At 40.1% G+C, this 26673-nt stretch overlaps 2 protein-coding genes across 2 annotated transcripts; one reads left to right on the top strand and one right to left on the bottom strand.

Annotated features, from left to right (window-relative positions):
• Positions 1-1256: 1256 nt before the first annotated feature.
• usp8 (ubiquitin specific peptidase 8) lies at positions 1257-13518 on the top strand. The gene is made up of 19 exons (XM_061034521.1): positions 1257-1410; positions 2092-2224; positions 3295-3439; positions 3525-3610; positions 3737-3878; positions 4393-4435; positions 4626-4797; positions 4940-5102; positions 5186-5327; positions 6219-6502; positions 6588-7085; positions 7731-7805; positions 7969-8267; positions 8783-9004; positions 9099-9309; positions 10441-10677; positions 11211-11353; positions 11484-11616; positions 11937-13518. Exons 2-19 carry the CDS (start codon positions 2121-2123, stop codon positions 12093-12095), a joined length of 3258 nt encoding a protein of 1085 aa, XP_060890504.1. The 5' UTR covers positions 1257-1410; positions 2092-2120; the 3' UTR covers positions 12096-13518.
• Positions 13519-14012: 494 nt separating this feature from the next.
• Positions 14013-19235, bottom strand: LOC132970947 (uncharacterized). The gene is made up of 7 exons (XM_061034534.1): positions 17837-19235; positions 17020-17220; positions 16724-16919; positions 16402-16626; positions 16134-16276; positions 15101-15236; positions 14013-14201 (listed from the first exon to the last, which is right to left on the bottom strand). The coding sequence occupies exons 1-7, from the start codon at positions 19177-19179 to the stop codon at positions 14013-14015; spliced, it is 2433 nt and encodes an 810-aa protein (XP_060890517.1). The 5' UTR covers positions 19180-19235.
• Positions 19236-26673: the final 7438 nt, after the last annotated feature.

Here is a 26673-nt window from a genome sequence, read left to right as displayed (position 1 = left end):
GGTTCAAACCCAAAATCACAACATTTTGGTCAATGAGTTTTAGAATCCAATCCATCAATCAATCCTGTACGATAAAGTTGGTTGGCCTTCACTAACAGTTAGACGTGAACGGCATTGGCTGCTATTTATTTATAAATCACTTTCGGGTAATCTACCAGCATACATCACTTCTTTATTAATCTGGGCTGATAATCAGTATCAGACTCGATCAAGTGACTGGCTAATGTTAACGGTTCCACATGTAAAAACGAACTTTGGGAAAACATCCTTCACCTATTGTGCTGCACACACCTGGAACACAATACAAATCACATTAAAACTCAATACAATGGTTACCATGGGTCAATTTAAAAACTTGATCACAGCTCACTGTACTCATGAGTGTAAATGTTATTAACTGTAGTTACCTGCTTACTGCTTATTCTTCTGGTCTTATAATCTATGCATTTTGTCTTTGTTGTTTTTTGTCTTTTTTGTCTCTTATTCATTTTAATTGTACTCTCGACGTCATTGTAAATGAGGGCTTGCCCTCAATGATTTCTCGAGAATAAATAAAGGTAAAATGAAATTGCCAATTACAGATCGTAAATGAATTCAGATTTATAGCCATTTTTACTTCCCCTAAAATAACAATGTGTTGCAGAGGCCGACACGTTATGGAATTTCAGTGCCACATAGGTACACTTTTTTGATCATCAATAAACATGTTCATTATTTATACATATTTCCTTTTTTAAAGCAATCATTATGTTTGCTTGTATTCAGTTTAACAAAGTTTTGCCACTGTGTGAAATTGTACAAATGACCATTATACAAATGACTGACCTAATTCACACAACATGTGGTTGATATGTGTGCGTTAATGTAAAGTATGTTTGTAAGTGGCTGAAAGTCACAGATTCAAATTGACCCTTTTCCCTCGTCCTCGTTGTAGCCTGTTGTTGTTTCAGTCTTTTTTGTCAGGCTGCAGTGGGCACATCACTCTGTTTATCCACCATTCATTCTCTCTAGAAGATAAAGTTTAGCAGGACTACAGTGCAAGGTTATTACAAGGTGTGAACAACACACAAAGAAGGAATGCACCTGACTGGTTTAAGAACAATACAAAGAATCTGAAACACCATCACACAATTTATCTTTTATGCATGCAGGAAATACAAAGGAGCGATACAAATGTGAGATATTGTAAATAAAGGGGTTTTATTATAGGTGTTTCATTTTAGGTAAGGAGCTAAAGCCTACAAAGAAAGTGATCAGAAAAAACGACCTCCAGAAGATGGCAGTAATGCAACATTAAAGTATACCAGCTGACAACAAAACAGAAGCGTAGAAGAAGAAGAAGGAGGCGGAACAAGGAATCAGCTGTCAAAAAAAAAAAAGTGCAAAGTGAAAGCTACCGATCAGATTGAGGTAATTTTCAACATTATTTTTTATTTTATCTAACACTTGTCAACTATATGTCTGTCCACATTCCTGCTGTGTGATATCTCTTTAATTCTGCACCTGGTTACGACCTGTGTTTCTGTGTTTCTGTCACTCACCTGACCTGCGTGAGCTCACTGCGCAGCTAGCTAATGGAGCTAGCTTAGCTGGCTAACTGGGGAGGGTAACAAAGCTGCGTTAATGTTAAATTACCTAAAATGGTGTTTAGATCAAACCAGTGGGGGAATTGTTGCTCTACGTTGAATGATGTTAATTGAATATGCATTGACTGGCCATTAGATATCCAGTGAAGACAGACGGCCGGGGCTAAAGTTAGCATGAAAACATGTTGTTGTCGTCAGTGTTGACGTTTCCTGCGCAAAGCAAGAAGCTAAATAATGGAGGCTATCGCGTTACAAACAAAGAGAAACAACCAGAAATATGAAACATTTAGCCAACTGGGTGTAAGTTACCATTTAAATGACATGTTTAACCTGTTGTCGCCATCTTTAAATGTTTAAAGTTGAAATGTGTAACCACGCTGCGATGTTACTGATTAATAACTAAACAGTTTGTGAACAAAACTGAAAAACAAAGTGCGATTTGAGAAGAAAATGTGAAGTATCGGGGTGTGTTTGTTTATGTTATCTTGTCTAACATTGTTTCCAGAGATGTCCAGACACCACTGACTGAACAAGATGCCTGCTGTGTCCACCGGGGTCAAGGACCTGTACCTGTCCTCATCTCTGGGAGAACTCAATAAAAAGGCTGAAATTAAGGCAGACAAGACCAGCACCAGAAAGTAAGCTTCATGTTTACTGGTGTCTGGAGATGTAACCAGCTCCGTATGATCGAAATAAATAGGCTTTGCATACACTTTAAAGTTAAAGAAGAGAGAACTATCTTAATCCCGATTGATTGTTTTTAATCACAGGAAGGTTTTTAAATAGTTTGGTGGAATTGGAAAGTTGCATACAAATGGAAATAACAATTAAAGTAGTAAAATAATCTGTCTGTACACTTCTTTCTTCTTTTTATTCCAACATATTTTTATTAAAGCAAGTTCAAAACATACAGTGCAATTGGGATGCAGTCAACATTTTTCTTTTTTCCTCAGAAACATTCAGAAACCCAGTATCACTTCGCCCTGTAAACAACACCTCCCAGACCAATAAATAAACCTCTTAGTTTGAAGACAAGAATAAAAGTGCAAGATTGGAAAACTCACAGAAAAAAATAAATAAATACAATAACCAAATAAAAACAAATAAGTGTGAAAAAATAGAAGTACATTTGAGAGTACTATCAAAAAAAAATCATGATAATAATAAATATTACCAACAATAATAATAATGAAAATTGACGAGACAAACATAAATAAATAAATGAACAAAGAACATTAACAGGAATGAAAGTCGTTATGTGCATACAACATAAGTAAATAGGAAAAACAGTATAACCTGTAAAAGAGACAAAATCACTCACACACACTGCTCAACTTGATCAGTAAAAGGAAAGACAACAGCTGCTCACATCCAGGCTACCACCTAAGCGGCTGAAGAACCCGCGCACAAAAAGAAGTATAGTCAGAACATAAGATTTGGTATTTAATTATGGACAGGTTTGCCCTGACTCAGGGGGAGAAAAGGGGGGAGGTGTCTGTACACTTCTTAAGTTTATGTTCAAATTTACATTGTACCACTGCTGATATCAACTTTCCTAGGCATTTAAAGCCCAGTTGGGATTTTGCTGAACCAGTGACTTACTAATTGGTGAATCCGCCAATTACCTTGAAAAGACACTTTTAACCTGATTTACCTTGTGTTTGACTCTGTTTGACTCTGTTCTGTTTTCTTATTTCATGTCTTCCAGCTATGTTCAGAGTGCCTGCAAAATCTTTAAGGCGGCAGAGGAATTTCGCCTCGAACGGGACGAGGAGAGATCGTATGTGCTCTACATGAAGTATTTAACAGTATATGACATCATCAAGAAAAGGCCAGACTTCAAGCAGCAACCGGTATAGTCAATATATAATTGTATCTGTTGAATTTGTAATTTTGTTATTGTTTGTTAGTGACTCTTTTCGATTCCATTGTCCATAGGAGTATTACATGACCATGCTGGGGCCGAACAGTTTTAAGAAAGCCATTGAAGAAGCAGAGAAGCTCTCTGAAAGCCTTAAACTCAGGTATGAAGCTTTGGTTGTGTTCACATTTTATATATAATACAAAAGCTACACGGAAATGCTTCAGAACAGGTGAATGATATCACATTGTATTGTATTTGACTCTTCTGATCTTCACATTCTAAACAGGTATGAGGAAGTCGAGGTTCGTAAGAAGCTTGAGGAGAAGGAGAAACAAGAGGAGAAGAAAAGGAGGGAGGAAATGACAGAGAAAGACGGGGGTCAAGGCTCTCCAAAATCATCAGCTGCCATCAAGAAAGACATTAAAAAGGTTGAGATATCTAATGATGCACAGACTTTTGAGTAAGGGGGGTTTGGCTTTCATAGATCCGTCAGTAGAGGTGAATATTAAATAAAATATTTAATCAAAATATTATAGGGTTTCTAAATGGCCAATAGTTGATGCTGTAAAGACCTCTAATATTTGATGTTTCATTAAGAAGACACGTCATTGAAATGACAACAATGTCTTCTATCAGACACACATCTTTTGTGTTTTTTCCATATTTATTATCATACATTTGAACATTAAACTTTTATCGGGTTTTTTTCTACTGAATTTGGACAGTTTATTTTAGTTATAGTTTATTTTAGTTAAATTTGGGTTTATTTTCCTTTTATTGGCTAGAACAGCTGAAGAGAGTCAGGAGATGTTGGGAGGAGGGAGTGGGGGGAAATACATGAATAGCATTTGTATATAAGTATTTTCAAGCCTGATTAAGTAACTCAAATCAACATGTTAACAAGTTTAATAATTCAGCATGTTTTTGTGTTTCTTTTTCCAGGTGAAAGGAGAACAGAATGAACAGAAAAATTCCAAGTCCAAAGGTAAGTAGAATAAAAAGAAGTCTAATCAAGCTCTGTAGTTCATTCTGATACATTAGTTAAAGTCATTGTTTACTTTAGAAATGTGCTGCCTTGCTGTTTTAGGTCAGTAACCCATTACGTTGATTCCTGAATGAAAACTTTTTCTTTTTGGTTTTTCCCTCTTGTTTGATTATTTTTTTGTTTCTGATAGCTGCAGGGCTACCTGGTGGGATCACAGCTGAGAAACTTTTCCACATGATGAAGGACCAGACGATTACAACAATTGTCATGGATGCCCGCAGCCACAAGGACTTTGAGGATTCTCACATTCAGGTCCCAGCTCAGACCTGCATCTCTGTGCCTGAGGAGGCTATTAGCCCAGGGTGAGAAAGGGGTCAGGAGGGATGGAAGGCTTTGTACCTGATAGGTTGATCTGACGCGTAATGTGTAGTTTGTATCTGTTTTTTATAATGAAAGAAAAAAAGTTTCTACTCCTAAAACTGACCTCTTCTCTTGGCTTTTCAGAATCACTGTGAATCAGATTGAGGCAAAACTGCCAGAGGTGTCCAAAGAGCATTGGAGACGACGGGGATTAGTGGATTATATAGTGCTGTTGGACTGGTTCAGCTCTGTGACAGACCTTAAACTTGGGACCACCTTACAGAGCCTCAAAGATGCCCTCTTCAAGGTAACACTGTGTTCAGGTTTGCCTTTGTGAACATGTGTGTCTCTTACCGTGAGGAACGATTGACATGTTGACCCTCTCCACAGTGGGACAGCATCACTATCCTGCGTAGTGAGCCGCTGGTGCTGGAGGGAGGCTACGAGAACTGGCTGTTGTTTTACCCCATGTACACAACCAACGCCAAAGTACAACCCCCTAGACAGAACATCATCAACACACTCCCTCAGTGTGAGTATCACAAGCACTGCTGGCATGTGACTGCTCTGTGTCAATGCAGTCACTCGTAATCTATTCAATGAATGTGGCTTTACTTATGTTAGATTTTAGATTACTTTATGCTTTGTTTGTTTTTCTGATTTTGATTCTGACTTGCACCCTTGTCCCGCTCTAAGCATTTCTGAAAAAATAAGTTTTTATGCAAATGTACACAAACTGGTCTCCAGAGCATGTTAAATACTTATTTAAAAGATCAAGGTACTCCATCTCAGCATGCATTTTCTCACCAGCAATAAATGACAATCAAACCTTACTGTGATGACCCCCCTCATATGAGCTCATATACTTCTAAAAAAATAAATAGATTATTTTGCCTCTCAGTCGAGGTTTAGTTGTAGTTAAATCAGCCTTTAAGGACATAGGAGACTCTAACCAGCCTCAAATAATAAACTAAAATAACAAAACAAAAACAGTTTTTTTTTTTTCGTTTTCTGGGTGAGAAAGAGCAAGTTAGTGTTTTCTTTGATAGTTGAAACGTTTCCATTACTAAAATACTGTGAGCCTTGATTCTAATATTATACGTTACTACATTATGCTGAGAGTGGCTGGTAGAGGAAAAAGGTCATTTTCAACCCTGATACAGTTACAAATAATCAGACCTTATCTAGCAAGGAATTGAGCAGACAAATGAGCAAAGACAAAAGGGAGTGACAAAAATAGACCAGGAAAAGAGAGAAAGCTAACACGTTATATTTGATGGTCTTGAGATGGAGAAAAGAGAGTTGAGAAGGTTTTTTTTGTGTGTAAATATGCATCTGTGAATGTATGGTGTGTATGTCTCTGATGTCTGTAGTGTCATTCCCCCCTTGATTAATTGATTGATTTCTCTCACGTTCTGATCAGTAAACTTTAGCTACCCATCCTTGGAGGAACCAAAGCCTCCGACTCCACCTCCACCAGACCCTGAGCCTCAACCGGAGCCTCAGGAACCCTCTGCTCCTGTGCTGGTGAATGGGGTCGCCCCAGCAGAACCCCCCACATCTAAAACTTCCATGGTTGCTGACAGGTTGCCCGACACTGTTGATTCCCAGGTAACAGGCCAAACAAACTCTGGGTTAGACCTCAGTAAGGGTCCTGTGACAGGCACATCCAGCCAATCACCTGCAACAGCCAAGGCCTTCCCACAGGTATTGTACCCCTCTTGATATCTAACAATTTTTTGAGAATACAAAAAAGATTGTGTTTTTTAATCTTCCTGTTCTTTCTTTCCAGTTCGACCGGACCAAGAAACCCTCTGTCAGAGTGTCTGACGAGCCAAAACCCAGCCAGAATGGGTCTGCGAAGGATCTCACCCAGAACGGCCCAGTCATCCCTGATCGCTCTGTCAAACCCCCCTTCAGCTCCAGCTCTTCTCTGTCCAAAGAAGAACAAAGCCAGATTCACTCTGAGGCAGTGGCAGGAATAGAGAAAGCGAAACTAGAGCAGGAGAAACGCAACCAGGAGCGCCGATCAGAGGAAGAGAGGCGGGAGAAGGAGTTGAAAGAAAGGATAGAAAAGGAGGAACGTGAGAAGAGGAAGAAAGAGGAGGAGGAGAAGGGACCTCAGGACAAAAAGAGACTGGAAAGACAGAAGGCGGAAGAAGAGGAGGACAAACAGAGCAGAGTGTGGGATGAGAAAGAGAGGAAAGGGAAGGAGCAGAACTCTGAAACACCCTCAAAGAGCATGTCTCTGGACTCTCCTGCTCCCAACCATATTGTTAGTGAAATCAAGGTGAGTGTCTGTGTGTTAAGGCACTACAAAACTGAGTTTTTTGGTCTGTCACAAAAAGTAAACTAGAGAATTCCTTTGGTGATGTCTTACATTTAAAACGAACGAGGCAGACAACCAAATTAAAACGAGTGTTTCGACTGAGGGCAGCCCAAAATTGATTTGGTTCTTATTTCTTTGAGGTTTTTTTAGACCAAAGAAAGTATTTCCTTTGGTTCCAAAAGTCGGTTAGTTCTCCTGCTACAGTTGAACAGAGAGGGATTCACTTGAAAAACACATGAATGAAACAGGTTTGAGAATCTGAATGACACATAAACAAGCTGCAGGAAGTGCCGTCAGTGTGAACACAGAGCTCAGAACAACAAACCTAGAGGGAGTTTGAATTCACTCTTCCTTTAGAAAGTCATTACTTAATAATATATGTATTTAGTTAGGATATATTTGATATATTAATGTTTAAAATGTTGCATTATTATTCCTTTAAAGAAGTAGAACGTTTCAGAGTCATCAGACTTTCTGCCTACTAAAAAATAAAGATGTGTAGTTTGAGTCTTTCAGCTTTATGGTTGAACAGTGGCTGACAAACTTCCAAAGTCCTTTCTATTGAATTTCCATTTTTTTCTTTCTGTGTGTGTGTTCATTTCTCAGAGGGAACCTCTGACCCGAGCACGGAGCGAGGAGATGGGTAGGAGTGTACCAGGCCTTCCAGATGGTTGGATGAAGGTCAGTGTAACTGTATAAAACATGCTTCATCATTTGGAATGAGTGGAGATAATTTGAATTTAAAAAAAGAAGAAACTCATAATTATGTCTTTAAACCTGATTATCACTTCCTGCCTAATGTTCTATTTCACCTCTTGACCTCCACACTTCTGTCTTTGTCTAGTTCCTTGACATAGTGACAGGGACGTACCGGTACTACCATTCTCCAACCAACAGAGTCCATCTGTACCCCCCTGAGGTTACTGTTCCCCAGACCCCACCCTCCACACCACCAACAGTCAAACAAAAACCACCGCAACCAGCTGAGCCTGACTCCAACCACGACCAAGAGCGGGAGCAGTCTAAACTGAAACGCTCTTACTCCTCTCCTGACATCAGCCAGGACCTGAGAGAGGAGGTCCAGAAGAAGGCAGCTGCCCAGACGGCTGCTCCTGTCATACCCACCATCAACAGAGAGACCAAGTAAGGACCACCGAGGTTTTATGTTACACTTTAAGATTTATCACACCTCTCCTATCAAAACTCCCAAAGTCAGTCCCAGGATTTTCAAGCACCTTCGTAAAGTGAACGGTGTCCTCCATTTAGGGTCTTATCAACCAATTCAGAATAAAATTTCCAGAAAATATGGGTTGAAACTATTTGCTGTGTGTGATCTGTAGTGTTCTGAAACGTGGAGAGGAGACATTTCCATTGCAACAACTCTCTTAATCACCAAGCTAACAGCTGGCTTATCAGGCTAGCCTCTTGCTGGTGACATGCGGAGTCACCGGCCACACCTCCGGTTGCCCTGAAAGAAGCCTTGATGGCACAATTTGACATAGACCACCTATCCATACATCTCCAAAGATAAAATGGTCTCATTGGGAAATCTTGGTCTAAAGTATCCATAATTCCACAGTAATATATCTGATATGTTAAATAAAGTCATATTTTTGAGGAAACTAATCTGATTCTAATTTTGTCCCTTTGCCTCCCAGACCCGCTCCTGCTAAAGTCTACTCTAAAGTGGAGATCGCGAGGCCTTCTGCTGCCAAAATTCGGAACCTGAATCCTACTTTTGGCGGTATGGGTCAGTCACTGACTGGCCTCCGTAACATGGGAAACACCTGCTACATGAACTCCATCTTGCAGTGTCTGTGCAACTCGCCTGCCATGTCTGAGTACTTCAACAACAACCTCTACATGGATGACATCAACAGGTCAGCGCTAAAAATAAACAGATTGAGCTACCGTGAAGAGTCTGTGATGGGGGAAATGTGCGTCCGACCTGCCTCTGTTCTCTTTCTCTGACAGGTACAACATACTCGGCCATAAAGGGGAGGTGGCAGAGGAGTTTGGTGTGATCATGAAGGCTCTGTGGGCTGGTTTGTACAAGTGCATCAGTCCGCGGGACTTCAAGATCACTATAGGAAAGATCAATGAGCAGTTTGCTGGCTATGACCAGCAGGACTCCCAGGAGCTGCTGCTGTTCCTCATGGATGGACTTCATGAAGACCTGAACAAGGTAAGAGCACACCTTATCACGCCTATTCATGACAGAATCATCAGTGTGACTTAAATAAAAGGATTTGGTATCAACAAAAGAAACATTGACATTTAAATATCCTCATCCTGAAAAGAAGTATTGAGTGTATAAATAATTCAAGTTATTCCTTTCAACATGGCTGCTAAGGCGTCTACTACACCCCTGTATGTTGTTGCACATTTGCCTGTTTACAATGAGAAACTTGTTTTTTTTGTCATTTTCCTTCTTTCTGTTTTTTTTTTTTTCACCGGGTTTCATTTTGATGGCAAATTAGAGAGTAAGTAAATAGCTGTGTGTCCTTGGTCCTCCTGCAGCGGTGTGAGTGTGGAGTGTCTGCATCTGTCTGGTCTGATACTCTGTCAGAACCTCTGTGCATGTAGACCCAAGACATGCCTCATTGCCTGTATCAAACTGATTATACTAGACTGATTATTCTAGACTCGTGCACTTGAATGGAGGAAAGGACTAGTTAGATTTAAAAAAAAAATCAAGGAAGAGGTCATTTCACAGCTAGATCTTTAAGGTTTTTGTATTTTAACCTTGCTGAAATATCAAAAAATCAGATCCTTTTTGAACAGACATTTTTCCTACTGAACGCTGTCAGAGAAGCTCTTGAGATTCTTTGACACTGTCTCCCCCCTGGGGTTGACGAGAAGTAGTGCACTCAGACCATTTTTAAGCTATTCGCTCTCAATTTTAAAGGATGACATGCATTTCTCATGACACATTTTCCATCTCATCATTTCCCTTTTGTGTGATGTTCAGACCTGTCGCCATTGGGCTGGCCCAGTCCCAGCCCTCTCTGTCACTCCAGGCTAATTGATAAATCAGTCAGTCTAATTGATGAGATATTAATTAGCAAGCGTAAACCTTGCCTTGCATACCTTCCTGCCTCTCATAATGAAAGTGAATTGGCTGTACTGCATGCTAATGAAGCTGAAAGAGTTGAGAGTCATTTTTAGTGGTAACCCTTACATTATAATTTGAACCATTATATTCTCTGTTATCCATTGAGCGTTAGCTGAACCTTGAAGGCAGGTTTTTCTATCACCTAAACCTCCAGTTGTTCTTGTGTAGTCAGTCATGTTGTTTTTCCATGTGTAATGTCAGGCCGACAACAGGAAACGATACAAGGAGGAGGAAAACGACCATCTGGACGATCAGTCAGCAGCAGACGTGGCCTGGAACAAACACAAGCTGCTGAACGAGTCCATCATTGTAGCACTGTTCCAGGGTCAGTTCAAGTCGACCGTGCAGTGTCTGACCTGCCATCGCAAGTCACGGACGTTTGAGACCTTTATGTACCTGTCGCTGCCGCTGGCCTCCACCAGCAAGTGCTCCCTGCAGGTGAGTAAGGCGTCTGTAAGGAGTTTGTCTCTGCTTTCACAGATTAGCTTTAGGCTTGTGGGGATTTTACATTTGAAGCTATGTCACTTGACGCAAAGCTACTCCAGTTTAAAACGAAGGTTACGTATGTAACTACGGTTCTATGAATCCTGGATGACCGCCAGAGCTTCTGGTCACTCGGAATCATCGTGTCTCGCGAGAAGATTCTGAAGGAACAGATCCTCTGATGACACCAGAAGATATAGACCTGTCGGGGTCACACCCTCGACCTGCACATGCACGATATGGCATCATTCAGTGCTTAAAGCACCGCCTCTGGCGGTCAGGAAGGATGAAATAGAACATCCTTCTTGTCTGCAGCTTTCCTTACAGTACTCACGACAAATAGATTAACGATTGGATTAAAAAAAAAACTTTCTCATAACATATGATTGTGTAAAAATATTATAAATTGTCAAAAAAACAAACATATAAAGGATCTCAGAGTCATTTTGCTTTATAAAACAGCTACATTGTTTGCTGCTTCTTGTCAGGATTGTCTGAGACTGTTTTCTAAGGAGGAGAAACTGACTGACAACAACAAGGTGTTCTGCAGACATTGCAAAACCCACAGAGATTCCACCAAGAAACTGGAGATCTGGAAAGTCCCACCTATTCTCCTGGTGCACTTAAAACGGTCTGTTACTTATTTTTATATCTATAATCAAAGGCTTAGCAGAATGAGAAATGTATAACCTGTACTGATAGTCAGCATTTTTTAGTGTTCCATCATTGACACCATTTCTGTTATAATATTATTTCTGCAGATTCTCATACGAGGGTAGATGGAAGCAGAAACTGCAGACGACTGTAGATTTCCCTCTCGACTGTCTGGACCTGACCCAGTACGTCATTGGACCCAAACAGACCCTGAAGAGATATGGCCTTTATGGAGTTTCTGTAAGTAGAAGTGGATTATTTGTTGTGGAGAGATTTCTTTTTAGATAACCACCCTGTTGTTGCTCGAGGTGAAATAAAATCCTCCATGAAGCGAAGTGTCAAAACAATTCAAGAACGAAATAAATTCAACAATACATTAAAGATACATATAGTGTATTTTTAAATATTTGAGAAATGCGCAAAAAATCAAATCTACAACAAAAATAAAAAGGAATTTTAAAGGACATCTTAGACGATAACTGTTATATAAGTATCAATCAAAGCTAATGACGATCTGTTAACAGAGGTGAATAAGAAACCTTCTTTTCTTCCCCTTCCAGAACCACTATGGCGGCTTAGACGGCGGCCATTACACAGCCTACTGTAAGAACACCCCCAAACAGCGCTGGTACAAGTTTGATGACCACGAAGTGTCTGATATCTCCACCTCCTCCGTCAAGTCCTCCGCTGCCTACATCCTGTTCTACTCGAGCCTGTGATGAAGCTGTCGAACACAAAGAGACAACACGACACCAGGAGCAGCGAGGTTTTCGCGCCCACAGGTTGTTTTTTCCTTTAAAACCACAGCTCTGAGGACCTGGGCCATGTAGATGCGGTTTAACCAGTGGTGAACGTGCACGCGTGGATAGAGTCGAGCGTGTGGCCGTGAGATCCCGTGTGTTGCAGACAGGAGACAGTTGCAATGCTTCAGCTACTAGAGGACTCTTTACCTGTTAAGACATGCTGTCTGTTCATATTACTGATAATCTAGGGACTAATCAGATGCTCCTTTTACTTCTTTACCGTGATTGTTGTGTGGGAGGGCAGACAGCCGGTTGAAAAGCTCTTCACTGTCATTTCTGTTGCACTCCGCGGTCGCAGAACTGATTTTCAGCTTCCTTGTACTGTGAGGTTAAGACGGCATGTACATACTTACTAATGCTGATGTTGCACATTTAGACATGTAAATACTCAAGGGCAAGGTGTTTTATCTATTATGTGACCAAAAACGATTTTCGCTTTTCTTAAAAGTAGCAGCCACCATAGCATTCTCATACTCCTAAAGACTGCACATGACTTCTGGGTTTAACCCTTTAACCTTCTGATGTTTAACATGATCTTAACGATGGTAGAGACTGTGATTGTTGATTCTGTGCGTTCTTTCTCAAGAGAAGAGGGATTGAGATTGTTTCTTGTTCATATTAGCCACATTTGTTCACTCATACAATATGCAATTAAGTGATGTTGTTATGTAGACCACCAGGCATTTAATATCATGAGACATTCATCCTCGACTCTCAATGCTTTAAAATGATACCGATGCTGTGATCCTGTCTGTCTCACTTGACAAGACGGAAAAACCTGCTTCTAAAAACTCTGCCATCGAATTTGTTCTCTGTTTAATATACTTAACTCTTTACATAATTATACTCAAACAACAAAGTATTTAGAGGAAACATTACTGGGAAAACTTGGCATCCTTCATGGCTTGTACCACTGAGGCTGGTTTTGAAGGTGTGGGTATCTAGGAGGCTGAACTTGAGATTTACATGACTAATTACATCTCTGTGTTTAATACTGACCTGGGAGAATTTGAATACAAGACGAATAGATCTTATTCACTCACACAAGTGTGTCAGCATTTACTGCCTGACCGACTGACCGGCTGACTGACTGACAAGAGCAAGCACAACATATACTGATATTTTCCCTGAATGGACCAGAAATGTGAGCTTGAAGGATTTGACGCTCTTCTTCCGGTTACAGTTTGATTGCCTAGCATGAGCTCATAATCCGTTTTCTTTCTACTTGTACATGTCGATTTTCTTTCTCAATGCTCTAAAAAGAATTTGTTTCAGATATAACGATTATATTAACCTCAAACAGCTCATATGACTATTTATTAAAACTGCTTCAAATTAGTGTGTGTTTGTTTCTTCATGACTGTTTCAGGATTCAGAGTTCCAGCTGGAAACATTGTTTCACAGTTTGTTACCATAAAAACGTGTCTATTAAATGTACATTTGACCAATAATTGTAAAAAAAAATCTACTGTATATAATATTTACATAATATTTAGGGAAATAATAATCAAGTGGTTATTAAACCCCCTCAAAAAAAAGACTGACAGGCGGACTGAAAGCCTTCTATTTCATATTCTAGTTCATCATTTCTGAGATTAAAAGACAATGTGGGGTATAAAGATTACATACAAATGGCACACAAGTTAATGTTGTGTCTTTAAGTTTTTTTTATTACAGGTATCTAGAAACCAGTGTAGACTCGTGCAGAGCACTCGAGTATTTACAGTAAGCATTAGATTCATGATAAAGAAGATACAAAGAAAATATTGATGAATATCAAAAAACAAATTCAAACTCAGTTCCCTCTTGGATTTGGCTTGCTGTGTGGAGAGCTCAGAGTCCGCTGATCTTTGGTTTTTGAAAGGGCTTGCGGCTGTAGAGCAACATGTAGGCGTTTGGAGTTTGAACGTGGCCGTCTTGAACCTCTCTGACTGCTGAGTCGTCAAAACAGTGCCAGGTCTGAGTCAGGGAGCTGTGACACACGGCCGTGTAGTGACCCATGTTCAGATGTCCTGAGTGGTTCTACAAAAGGAGAGTTTAAAACAAAAAATGAAGGAAGCTGTGAATTCAGTCAAATAAATGAATGCATATTCGTGTCATTTACAAGATCTATCCCACATGTTTTTATTCTGACACATTAGCTGACAGTCAAACAAATGTTTCAGCATGTCATTTGGCCAACATCAAAACCACCCCCCAAATATTAACACTCTCAAGAGGTAAGATACAACCAATACTAACACAATACAGTCCAAAAATCCATCACACTGCGGACCATTAATGCAGACAATGTTCTACTTTTTATTTTCACAGTCTGCAGACCGGTGCCACTTTTGCAGTCGTGTTAATATTATCCCCCTTGATGATGAAACATCTGTGCTGTGCTTTGGTCAAAATATAACATGACTCAAGCACCAGAGGAGGTTTGTGACCCTGTATAAACCAACTCTCTCAGAACGCTCCGTTTTGGTGTGTGTGTCTCTTTAAATGCAGTGGGCCCCCCCTGAGTTTTCCCCGTAGACATCACTCCTCTGTAGCGAGAATGAAAATGTGTGGGTGTGGAGTCAATGGGTGGAGATATCAGTTGAGGGGAGTTTTTTTTTTTGTTTTTTTTAACCACAATTCCACTGTGATGTCACAAGTTGAGCAAATTTGAAACGGAGCATTTTTGTATGTGCTGAAGGACTAATGCAAACAACAAAGACAGACTATTTCACATTTTGTGAGTCGGTAGAGACTCAGGTTACCAAAATATATGTTCAGAAACACTGTGGTAGTGGATTTTTCATAATATGTCCCCTTTGAAAGATATTTCACATTAACGGAATCAACATTTACGTCACAGAAGGGGTTCCCAATAAGTGTGCGTGTGTGCGTGCGCGTGTGTGCGTGCGTGCATGCGTGCGTGTGTGTGTACTCACCACGACAGCATAAAGGCAGTATGAAGAAAACGAGGTGTTCTGCACTGAGCTGGATAGAAAGGGGTTGAGGTCGAGCTTCATGGAGAATAAAACATTAGTCCTCAGTTTCACCTGGTTCTTCCCCTTACAACCAAACCTGCAGAGGACAAATAATACCACACTTAGCGAGTAAGTGATTATTGATTCACTGGTATGACTCACATTAGCTCTCCTGTATATTCAGACGTAGCTGACGTAATATTTCATAATAGAACCACTCGTAGCTGCATAAAGAATGCATGACTTCATGATCGACTGTGAGTGTCTGTCAGAATTAATATGTGCTTGAAGCAAAGTTAGATTGTGTCATACATGAGTAATATGAGCCATAATTAGTGTCATAAAATTAGTTTTTTTTCGCCATTTATAAAAGTTCTTTTAACTTCCAAATAATTGAAATATTTCAGCTGGCCTTGTTTTCATTAAAGCCCCTGTGAAAACTTCTAGGACGTGTCAATTTGGCAACCCCTGTGGACCAATATTTGAAGCCAACATGGACTTGAAGTCTTTTGACATGTTTGAAATTCAAAATCCAGCAACATTGTGGACCTTAAATTAAGTTTGCCTTATGGATAGTGATTAATCGGTCAGCCGATAATATCTGCTGATATTAGAATATCAGGTGACTATTGATATCAGATGATTTTATTGCAGATATATCTAGATTTAGCCACCTGTCAAATAGCTTATTTGTTTGTATAATTGTATTACACTAGCAGTTCTCCTTCACTAGCAGTGTGCCATATGTTACTTCCCACTTTGTTTAACTATATCTATCTATCTCTACAGATCAAAGAAAGATAAAAAAAAAAAAAAAGTTATTGGCCAATATATCGGTCTCAGATTTTTTTCCCTCCCTAATATCGGTATTGGCCCCAAAAAAATCCAACAGCAGTCAGGCCCTAGTTTTACATTTTTAATTCCATGCATTTGTTCAGTTTAACATGTTCACTTACTGTTAAGTGTTTACTTTATCAAAAAAAGATGGATCTACCTTTTCAGGTGCAACATGAGGATCTCAGGAGGTTTATCCAAACATGTAAGCACGGCTGTCTCTCTCCTCAGACCACACACTGAACACAACATCTGCTCTCCCCCTGTCAGGACGGTCTGCTCAAAGAACAGGGACATGCAGTCCTGCACCACATGCACAGAGAATAAGATCATTCTAGACCCCCCAAAACAAAAATATGACACAGATAGAGTGACCACCAAACAGTCTATAGGATGTTTTTAATGATAAAAATTGTAACGTGATGTACCTGAATGGAGCACTTAATGATGCCTGTTGGGATGGGTAGTGACAGCACAGTGAAGGTCTGTGTGCTGTAAGCCTGGTGGTCACAGTGCATGCAGAGGGTCATGTAGCTCAGCTGGCCCTCAAACAGACGAGAGACGATGGTGGACTCCCCAGCTGCTGTGGCATGGTTTCTCTTCTGCTCTGGTCTCGGCTGTCGCATCGTCAAGCGAATCTGCTGCTTTGAAACCTTGTAAACACACACACACACACACACACAGATTCGGTCTTCCTTTAGGTAATGCTATTTAGCACAGGATATGTGTCAGATTTTTTCCTGCACAGACCTTTTTGAAGTCTTCATGGAGCGCATTGAGCAGAAAGAGCAGCAGCTCCTGTGCGTCCTGCTGGGAGTAGTTGTTGAACTGGGGGAGGATGGAGGTTAGCACAGATCTGGCCTCCACAGGGGCGCAGCTGGAGCTCCCTCCTAACCACATCTCCTGCAGCAGGCGGACAAACACTTCAGCCACCCGGCACTTAGACCTGCATGAACAGAGGTTGAACTACTGGAGGAACAGCTGTAAACATTTAAGTTAGCCAGAAAGCCAGAGAGAGAGAGAGAGAGAGAGATGGGAGGTCGTACCGTGCCAGCTCTTTACGGGTGTCCGGATTCAGGAGGTGCTCTACCAGGGGCACAGTAGAGCACAGACACTGAAATACAGCGTTCAGGTAGCAGGAGTTACCCGAGTTGTCCAAACCACACACTCCAGGTCTGTTCAGCCGCCGCAGCCTCCCCGCAGAGCTGCAGCTTCGTTTTTCTCTTTCCATCACCCGACCACAGCTGCTGCAGGACCAGAGACAGTCAGTACCCTATCAGAACCATTTACTTAAAACTCTGCCATCACTGAATGTAGACACAAACATGTTGACTCTGGCATGTTGGACGGGGATCCCCACCACCCATGTGAAAACATTGTTAAGTGAACTATTTGCTTTGTCAGACTTGTTGCCAGATATTTAAAGATGTCATATACTTGTTGACTGATAGTTTAAACTCTCAGCACACTGGATCTTCATACTCTTGGCTACATTAAGAAAAAACAATATTTAACCATAGGATAGAATCTTTACAGATGAGAGATTTATAGGAGATACATTCACTGTCTTTCAGATGAACTCATGTTTTCTTGATCCTCAGAGAATGTTCTACTTGAATTCAGTGTTTGTTGTAGATAAACCTGATCAGTTATATTGAAATGAATTCTGCTGATTTCTTTTTACTGACTACTTGTACATAATGGAGTCTTCCACTGTTGGTCTTGATTCAAAAATCTTGAAGATGAAAGCCTTTCGACGGTAGAAAGTCATCTCCGTTCTTGTTTGTTTTCAAGTTTTTAGACAACTTTCAGGCTATTTTTTAAAATTTAAATTTAAGCTCTGTTACAAATAACCAGACTGACCTGTGCTTTGTTGAACTCGTCTCATGACAGGAAGTGCTGTTTAACTGCTGCAGAACAGGCACAGTGACGCAGCTATCCGCGGCCAGCTGAGAGGCCAGACTCCTGGTGAACTCTGTGAGGTGGACATGTCTGTCTGAGCCCGAGCTCTGCAGTGTGTGGAGCACGAATGTATTAATGCAGATGATGTGCAGCATTGCCCAGAGGCCTGGGAGAAACAAATCTGCTGCTGATCCTTTCAGGTCTGACAGAGGAAACAGAGCAGGTCCGGTCCAGCCCTGTAAGTGGGTTAAGAGGTGAGACAGTGAGTCCTCAGATGTTTGTTGGACATTTGAAACGAATGTAAGATCAACTCCTAAGCCAGAGAAGGTGTCTGTTAGTTTGCACTCCATCCAGGCAGATTTGTCCAGCTGGATCAGGTGTTTGTGGCTGCAGAAAGGTCTCAGCAGGTGGCCCACCACCTGCTCCACCACAGGTTTCCTGCTCTGCTTCTGGAGCTGCTCTGGACAGTACAGATACACATTACAGATGAATCCAGAGCTTATATCACAAAGGAGAGCCAGATGGAGAGTGCAGGGACTCTCCTGGTAAGTCAGTCTGTATTTCTTCACAGCCAAGTTGGGACCAGGTTTGTACAAGGCCTGGTATCGCCTGGTTTTGTGGCTACAGAAAGCAGAGAGTGTTTCCAACTTGTCTCCATCCTCCAGTCTGGTCAGGGACAGGAGGTTTGTCTGGAAGCTGTTCCTCTTGAGGACACTCTGCCAGCCGTCCAGTTTCAAGGTGAGCTCGGATCCAAAGCTGCAGTTCTCTCCGACAGACAGACCGCTCTGCAGGACTATGGAGAACCATGTTAGCGCCTCGGCATACTCCCCCTCAGAGAGATCTATGTTCTGCTCTCTGCTCTGGTGCTTAACTCCTGATTTCACCCTAGCCGCTCTCCTGATCAGCTCTCGCACGGCTCCTTTGTCCAGAACCTCCAGAAGGAGCTCTTGAGCTGTATAGTAGATCTGGTAAGTGGGTCCAGTTTGAATTCTAGTGAGCGGCTTGACTTTTTTGGACCTGAAGATGTTTGGTAGGCACAGGCCGTCCCTCTGGGAGTCTTCCAGATCTTCTACTTGGTGGCACTCCTCTGACAACCAGGCGCACTCTCTCACTGACAACGCTTTGGCCTTCATCTCAGAGAAGTGACTGCTTCTCTCACCACCTCTGATCTGAAACTCCTTTAACAACACAAGAGAGAAGCTTAAAAAAAAAAAAAAAAAACCTGACTGCTGTGTGCCTGAAGGTCCTCCCTGTGGCCTGGTTGGTTTGGTGATATAAGGAGGAGAAAACCAGAGACTGAACATGTTTCATCCTATAGGATCTGCTCTCAGGTGAATCACACTCTCACGAGGATCTGCTGCTGAGGTAAAACATCAGACGTCCACTGTAGCCAGACAACTGTGACCAGGCAACCCATAAACACATCATTTAGTACTTTGGTACAGCTCTGGTGACACGTTGTTTTCCTCGTCTGGGTTGTTTCACGGTTTGTCTTCAATATTAAAAACATTCAGGAGGAAAGAGGAACACTATTTGTTACCATTTTGCTTTACAGCATAACTATCACTTATTGCGTTGTATTGTGACGGATCCAAAAAGATCTCTGTAGATAAATTATTGTATTTTAAGCTTTAAAAAAAAGAAAGAAATACATCTCTCAGGCAGGTTCTTTTGTCATCGTCAGAAAATAGTTACATTAAAGTTCTTTACAAACTGATTCCTCTTTTATCAATTTTGCTTCCTCTTGAATAAAATTTATTTTTTTGCACAGCATCTGCATTGTTAGAAATCATGCAGTGTTGTAATGTACTCTTTAAAGTATATATTATATTTAAAAAAATGATCAGAAGTGGATGCAGCCTGCGGTTCTGAAAAGTGAATTGAATGTGTGAGTACCTTCATTAAACATGCATTTCTAATTCCTGAAAAAGCACATTCAGTTTATCTCATTTGCAGCCCTGATTTGTTTCATTCCTAGAGGTCAGAGAAAGGACACAGGAAGTACACTATTAGAGATTAACACAACAATCTGAAACATTGATTAATTCATAAACAGGTTTAAAATTCTCCACAAGAGGGAGCTGTTTAGTTACAGTCAGATTGGCGCCACAGGAACCAATGATGAAAGGAATAACATCATACAGATTTGTGGATTTACACCAAAGAATATCGCCTCCTGCAGGTTAAGTTTTGTACTGTTTACACAATTATAACACCAACTTTAAAAAAAAAAAAAAACAACCTTTAAGTTAATTATAATCCACATAGCAATAGGCCATCAGGGATACAGTGACAGATGCTGGTAGACTAAGTCAAATGTATCTCACTTTACATGAATAACAAACCATAAAGTCTGCAGGCAAGAATATAAGTAGATCATTCATTAAGGGTCATATATGTTTCAATGTACGATTGTTAAACACAATGTTAAATGCTGAATAGATTTCTAGCCAGAGCTCCACCTTCTCTCTTCCACAAAGTGACCAGGACAGAAGTCATTCAGGGTGACGATGGAGTAAGTCCCTGTATAGTTAATCATTACGGTTTAAAATGTAGCATATGTGTTCCTCAGACAGACACATTTGCAAATGACAACTCCAACATGACACTTGTGGAACATAAAATATTTCTCTGCTTGCGTGTTTGCACTGATGTTAACCTACCTGTGGGAATAAGACGCATTAGCATAAATGACTGTGTGCTTGATAAAACACCTTATTTCTGGTACAAATGTAACTAAATGTTCGCCATATGGAAACAGTAATATTAGTTGGAAGCTGTTTTTGGCTTCAGAAAAATGGTGATATTCTGATTTGTTTGGCTGTGAAATGCAGACACATTTGGCAATAAGGACAAAACAACAGCAAAAGACATTTTGATCTAAAACATTAGTCATCCTTTGTCTAAATTGTAACTTTCAAAAAAAGGTAGCTTTTATGCAAATTACTTGATAGAAGGTGCCATCTTATGTTGGCTAGTAGCTGTCATCTTTATACTTAGGAAAATTAAGTTTTTAAGCCACTGTGCACAATGTTCTGTATGTTTCTGTCATGCACAAGTCAGACTTCATTAACAGATGCAAAAACAGTAACCGTCTGTCTTTGCCAAGAGTGTTTTCCACATTGGATCTTCTGTATATCCTGCAGCACCAGGATGTTGTGAGTCGTGACAGCACCCTGCCTGCTGTCATCAGGGGCGCAAGAACCACACAATTACCTCCAGGGCTCTTGAGGCTTTGTTGCATTAATTAAATCCAGTTTTAGGCTCAAAATATGTTAATCCATCAATATCAAAGGACATCCTTTCCTTGGAGTCCTTTGAGCTTTTTTGACTTTCTAATAAGACATTTTCAAGTACCCACTGAAAACATAATCCAGCATCCACTGTAACAGGATATGTTTTACTGTGAAGAGGCCAGATCGTGTCACCCACATAATAAATTAGAAAACACAAAGGTGCTGATTGGAGTCTCAAGTGAGACATAAGTGGGCGTTGTTTTGCTCTGAATAACCACTCCACAATGTGTGTGAAACTAATTCTTATTTTTAGGGAAAAGCAAACCATTGAGGCTTTTATCCGTTCACATTTATCTATTAAATAAATGGATACAGACAAAAAAACGAATTTAAAGATGAAAAGACTTCTTTGGTTTAGAGATGATACCAACAAGCTGTTTTTCTGCTAGGTATTCATTTAATGAAAGGCTGATCAAAGCATTATGTCAGAGTTTACTACAACAACTTTAATACAACTCTTACATTATACGAAGAGGAATTTAAAAAAAGGATCTTTATAACTTTTTTAAGTTGAGCAGTCTTATCAGTAATGCGTAGGACAACTCTGACTGAAAATACCTTAAATCTACTCCATTTACAGAGGCTATATTCCTTGTCGTGGTGGCTGTGGTTACGACCTCGGACCTTTACATCATCCCTCATTCGCTCCTCCCAATATTTCCTGTGTCTCTTCAGCTGTCCTATCCATTAAAGGCAAAAATTGTATTTGTTGTTCATAATTATAATAACTTTATTTAGAAGCCATAATAAGAACCCATCATGAAGTAAGGCTTATTTCTACACAGGTTTTGTTACTTTGCCACTTTGGGGCTACGAGATAAATATGTTGAAATCTCAAGAAAAAACAACCAGAAATGACTGGTTATCAAAACGGAGTAATTAAAATGTATGGATGACGGTGGAGGGCGTCCTTAATAACCGCTAAAAAGATGTGTCAGAAATCCTCAAGTAAGAAAGTAGTGGAGTTAAGAGCACAATGTTTCTAATCTGAAAAGTAGTGCATTGGAAGTTCATTTAATGAAGCATTAAAAATAAATAAACTTGTGAAGATGAGGAAGCTGAAGATTTTTAAGTAAATAAAACGAAGACGTAATTTGAGGGGAAAGATCAGATTCCTCTGTTAATGACTACATTTTTGTCAAAACTGCAGCTCAGCTGATCTATTTTTTTTTTTTTTTTTTAGTATCTATCTATTTTTTTGTACATTCTTACTTTTATTTTATTTTTTTAATTTTATTTAAATTGTACTGTGTTCACTTTCTGTTTGCAATCTTTGCTCTTTGCTGCTGTAACACTGTCAATTTCCCCGTTGTGGGATAAATAAAGGATTATCTTATCTTATCTTATCTTAATAACCTGTGAAAGCTTACCTGAGTTCTGACTCATAACAAACACACCCTGAGTGACTTCATGTCTCTCTTGCGCTCACCTTTCCCACACACTGACTGTGTGGATTCTTTCTCTAACCATGCATTATATGCATGAAGTACGAAAGTAGTTATTTGCAGCCCTGTTTACCTACAATTTAATTTTAAAGAATCAGCAAGAACACAGAGTCACTGAATTTGATTTCAGTTCAACCAAAAGTGCTGATGCTGTTTTCTTCTCTGCACTCATAGGTTTTAGTAATACACACACACACACACACACACACACACGCACGCACGCACACACGCACGCACGCATGCACGTGCACACACACAGACACACACACACGTGCACACTCGTTATTAATGAGGGACAAAATGTATTCACCCCCTCTTCTGCTTTGCTCTGGTACAAGGATGTTCAGTTACTCTATATGAATAAAATCTAAAATACACCAGTGTGAGTAACAGACTGAAAGAGAATCTTAAAGAGAAGAGAGTTTCTAATAATAGCTGCTGTGGTGTCTCCTGGGCAGTCTGTGGAAAAATACATTATGTGTGGGAATGGAAAATACACAGCACATCATTTATTGTAGGAGATGTGTCAGTCGCATTTCTCTAGCTTTATCCCAAACTGAGGGTCTGTATTTTTGAAAGTGTCCAGTGGAAATGTACACTCCCGAAAAAGGTCATCTTTATTTTGGAAAACACGTCATTGTTATTGTGAAAGAAAGGAATGTATGCAGGCTTGACTGTGAGTGCTGCTCCTAAGTGGAAAATGAGGACGACTGATAACTCTTCCTTTAAGTTCAGCTCAGGTAAACATCTACAGACCTGGGGCCAAAGCTCCTGTGAGGAGTTTAAGCCGGTAATAAAACAGACTGAAATGATGACTGACACCTCTGTATGAGCTGAAAAAGCAAACAAGAACCTCATTGATGAGACTGACTGTTTCCATGCACCGATAGCAATTTTTGTAAGCCTGACACAGCTGCAATCACTGGGCTGGTGTGAAATGAGGTGATAATCAGCATGCTGCTGAAACAACCTTTTTTTTTTTTTTTGACATTTTCCACAGCAGAGATAAAAAATAGTAGCTGTTTCCACAGGCAAACAAAACATCTGAAAATGTCCCAGGACTTTAGGGGTTATCTTCATGTGTGAAAAACAAACAATCACATTTTATCTCCCTGGCTATATCTGGATGTTTCTTGCCAACACCCAAGTAAAATTCTCACAAGAAGTCGTGATGAGTCTACGAGTGAAAGCAGCAGGAAAGATCCACTTCGAGCTAGTGGACCGGGCTGCTGACATTTATATCCTGAAACCAACAGGAAACCAGATATGTGCATTCAATGAAGCTGCTTAACACTGGGTTTTATTTTCTTGTTTCCACTTTTTTGTTGATGTTGTGAAAACATCCAATCCCATGGAGCATTTATATAAAGCATACATATTACCTTATATCAAAGTAAGGAATCCCATTTCTACTATCATCATGAAACAGACTAAATAACCAAAATGTCATTAATCTTCTTATCCATAAATGTCAGCAGCTGGAGAAGACAAAGTTCCTGAAGACATTTTAACCCAACACAACATTTTTAGTTGTCTCATGACTAAAGATACCAGAGTTTTAGCCTTTAAAAAGTCCTGCATTATAAAACATCATTCTCCAAGGCTGTGTAATCGATGATGTTTGAGGTCAATTGTCATGGTGTAAATCTGGTCCCGCTCGTAGGCTACGCATCAGATGATTTCTGCTGAGACAAATCTTGTTTTCTTTGAACTAGAGCTGCATGAATTTCATTGCATGACTGACTTTCAGTCGCTTCATTTTTAAGTGGACTTTATGTAAATTGTGTGTGCAAGCTGCATAATGGGCAGAAAAAGTCTTGAATATATTTGCACAATAATGATATTTGGATTGCACAAGGTAAAAATAAAACTGATTTTTTTAAGCTGCTATTAGTTTAAACAAATGATCAAATGTTTTAATGACGGACTCTGTGGTTGAAGAGGATATCTCTACATCATAAAAGTCCTTCAAAAGAAAAATAGCCACAAGCAGCAAGCTACTCTACAAGCATCAGGAACACTTTGTGATGAGGATGTTGAAAATTAGCCTTTTATTCATTTTCCTTGAGGCACAGATAAACATTTTAGTCACTGTCTTTATTTCAGCTCTTGAGAACTCAGGACTATCATCACTAAACAACAATGCACTTTCCTAAAAATACTCTTTCTTTACACTAAAATGATAAGCTATACCCTGTTTTGAAATTATGTTATGGTTGGAAATTAGGACCCGCAAAATACAGGTGTTTTTTTTTTTTGCAGTGACGGATGAATTTGCTCAACCTACCAGTCACAGTGGCGGTTATATAAAAGTAACCTAACAGAGTGGGTTGGGACAACAAACAAGGTAAATTGAATCGCGGTCACCTCTAGTCCGTTCTGACTTTATCAGCAGAGTCAGCCAGTTCTTAATGAGGCCCCTCCTCATGTCAGTGTCTACACTGATAGGCTATGAGACTGAGAACATACACACTGATAGGCTATTTGCTCAAATTGCTTAACTCAGTTTCTCTTTAATCGAGCACCGCATGGATTAGCATCTCTAAATAATACATCTGGGGTGGCAGTAGCTCAGTCTGTAGGGACTTGGGTTGGGAACCAGAGGGTCACCGGTTCAAGCTCCGGCATGGACCAAGTCCGGTATTTGGTCTGGTAGCTGGAAAGGTGCCAGTCCACTGCCGAGGTGCCCTTCAGCAAGGCATTGAACCCCAAAACTGCTCTGGAGCACTCACTGTGGGCAGCCCCCTCACCCTGAGACCTCTCCATTAATGCATGTCCATAGGATCCTGTTTCTGCATGTGTGTATTTCGTCCTATGTGTGTGTTCATGTTCATTAAACAGAGTGTAAAACCGAATTTCCCCTCGCAGGATTAAAAAAGTATAAATTCTAAAATTATTATTATTAAATTGGCAGGTAAAAAAATGAGTGACTGGTGGATTTTTGACCACAGTGGCAGGTAGGTGAAAACGTTAATTTCCAATCCTGTTCTGCAGTCACAGTGGACTTTCAACTACTCTGGCTAAAATAATATATATATCCAACACAATACTCCCAGGGCCACATTTACAGTGAAGGACCAGATGTTGATATTATTCCTCCTGTTTATCAGACCCCTGTCTTATTTTCTCTTCAGATGAGAGAAATTCATTTAAAACACAACTTCTGAATCTTAATTAGCCAAATCATGTCAAGTACATCTTTCTCATTTCATGCTTAACTTAACTGGCAACGAATTTAAAATGAATTTCTCAGTTTCAATTTTTTTGTATTTTGTCTTTGTGCTATTTTCAATTAAATATGGGGTTTCAATGTTTTGCCAATCATGACATTATTTGCAGTGGTGTAGTGCAGGGTATACGCAGGTATAAGGAGTATACCTACTTATTTTTTAGTCTCCATAGTGTATACCCACTTCTAAATCCCCCCTGATTCACGTTATTGATTGATGGACAATATTCAGTAGGATGCTGCAAGGATGATAAAGGGATGACCCTCCCTACTCCGTCTCTAAGTGGCTAACACACTAATTAATTATGCAAGAGCAGTCTTACAAGTCACTGTTAATAACTGAAGCTGAATATCCTCTGCTGGACGGGCCACTTAAAAAAACATTTTGGGGAAAAATTAAGAGTATACCCACTTCTTTAGGCACCACTACACCACTAATTATGTGTCTTTTTGCGTTCCATCAGGGCCGAGGGAGAATTTAAAACAATACAGCTCTGAGCCGGCCTTCTTAACAATGAGCTGAAACTTGTTAGAAAGCTCTGTTAAGATGTGTTTTTATGGAATATGTTATATTATACTTGTATAGCCTCTTTAAGTTTTTCCACAATTTCAGATCACTCTAAGTTGAATGCATGCAGTAAATTTTTACCCTCAATGTGACCACAAAGTCATTTTTTACTTTTCAGAAAGGTGTCTTTATGGCAAGGAATCTCCAAAGAAGACAGAGTTTGTCAATCTGACATTTAACCTGCAGGTTGCATAGAAGATGAGTGGTACGTGAGGTCAGGGGTCAGGATGCTGTGTAACTCTGTCAGGAGGTAGTTCTAA

Source organism: Labrus mixtus, chromosome 1 (genome assembly GCF_963584025.1).
Source record: "Labrus mixtus chromosome 1, fLabMix1.1, whole genome shotgun sequence".
In the NCBI taxonomy this organism is placed as follows: Eukaryota; Metazoa; Chordata; class Actinopteri; order Labriformes; family Labridae; genus Labrus; species Labrus mixtus.
Note: the sequence above shows the minus strand (reverse complement) of the source record. Positions and strands in the feature narration are given on the sequence as shown.

Coding starts and splice junctions, on each gene's coding strand:
- LOC132970947 (XM_061034534.1), bottom strand. CDS start 19,179: ATGTTCAGTCTCTGGTTTTCTCCTCCTTATATCACCAAACCAACCAGG. Junction 17,221..17,836: donor ACGAGTTCAACAAAGCACAG/GTCAGTCTGGTT, acceptor CTGGTCCTGCAG/CAGCTGTGGTCGGGTGATGG. Junction 16,627..16,723: donor TCCATGAAGACTTCAAAAAG/GTCTGTGCAGGA, acceptor TGTGTTTACAAG/GTTTCAAAGCAGCAGATTCG.
- usp8 (XM_061034521.1), top strand. CDS start 2,121: ATGCCTGCTGTGTCCACCGGGGTCAAGGACCTGTACCTGTCCTCATCT. Junction 3,440..3,524: donor CAGACTTCAAGCAGCAACCG/GTATAGTCAATA, acceptor CATTGTCCATAG/GAGTATTACATGACCATGCT. Junction 4,798..4,939: donor GAGGAGGCTATTAGCCCAGG/GTGAGAAAGGGG, acceptor TTGGCTTTTCAG/AATCACTGTGAATCAGATTG.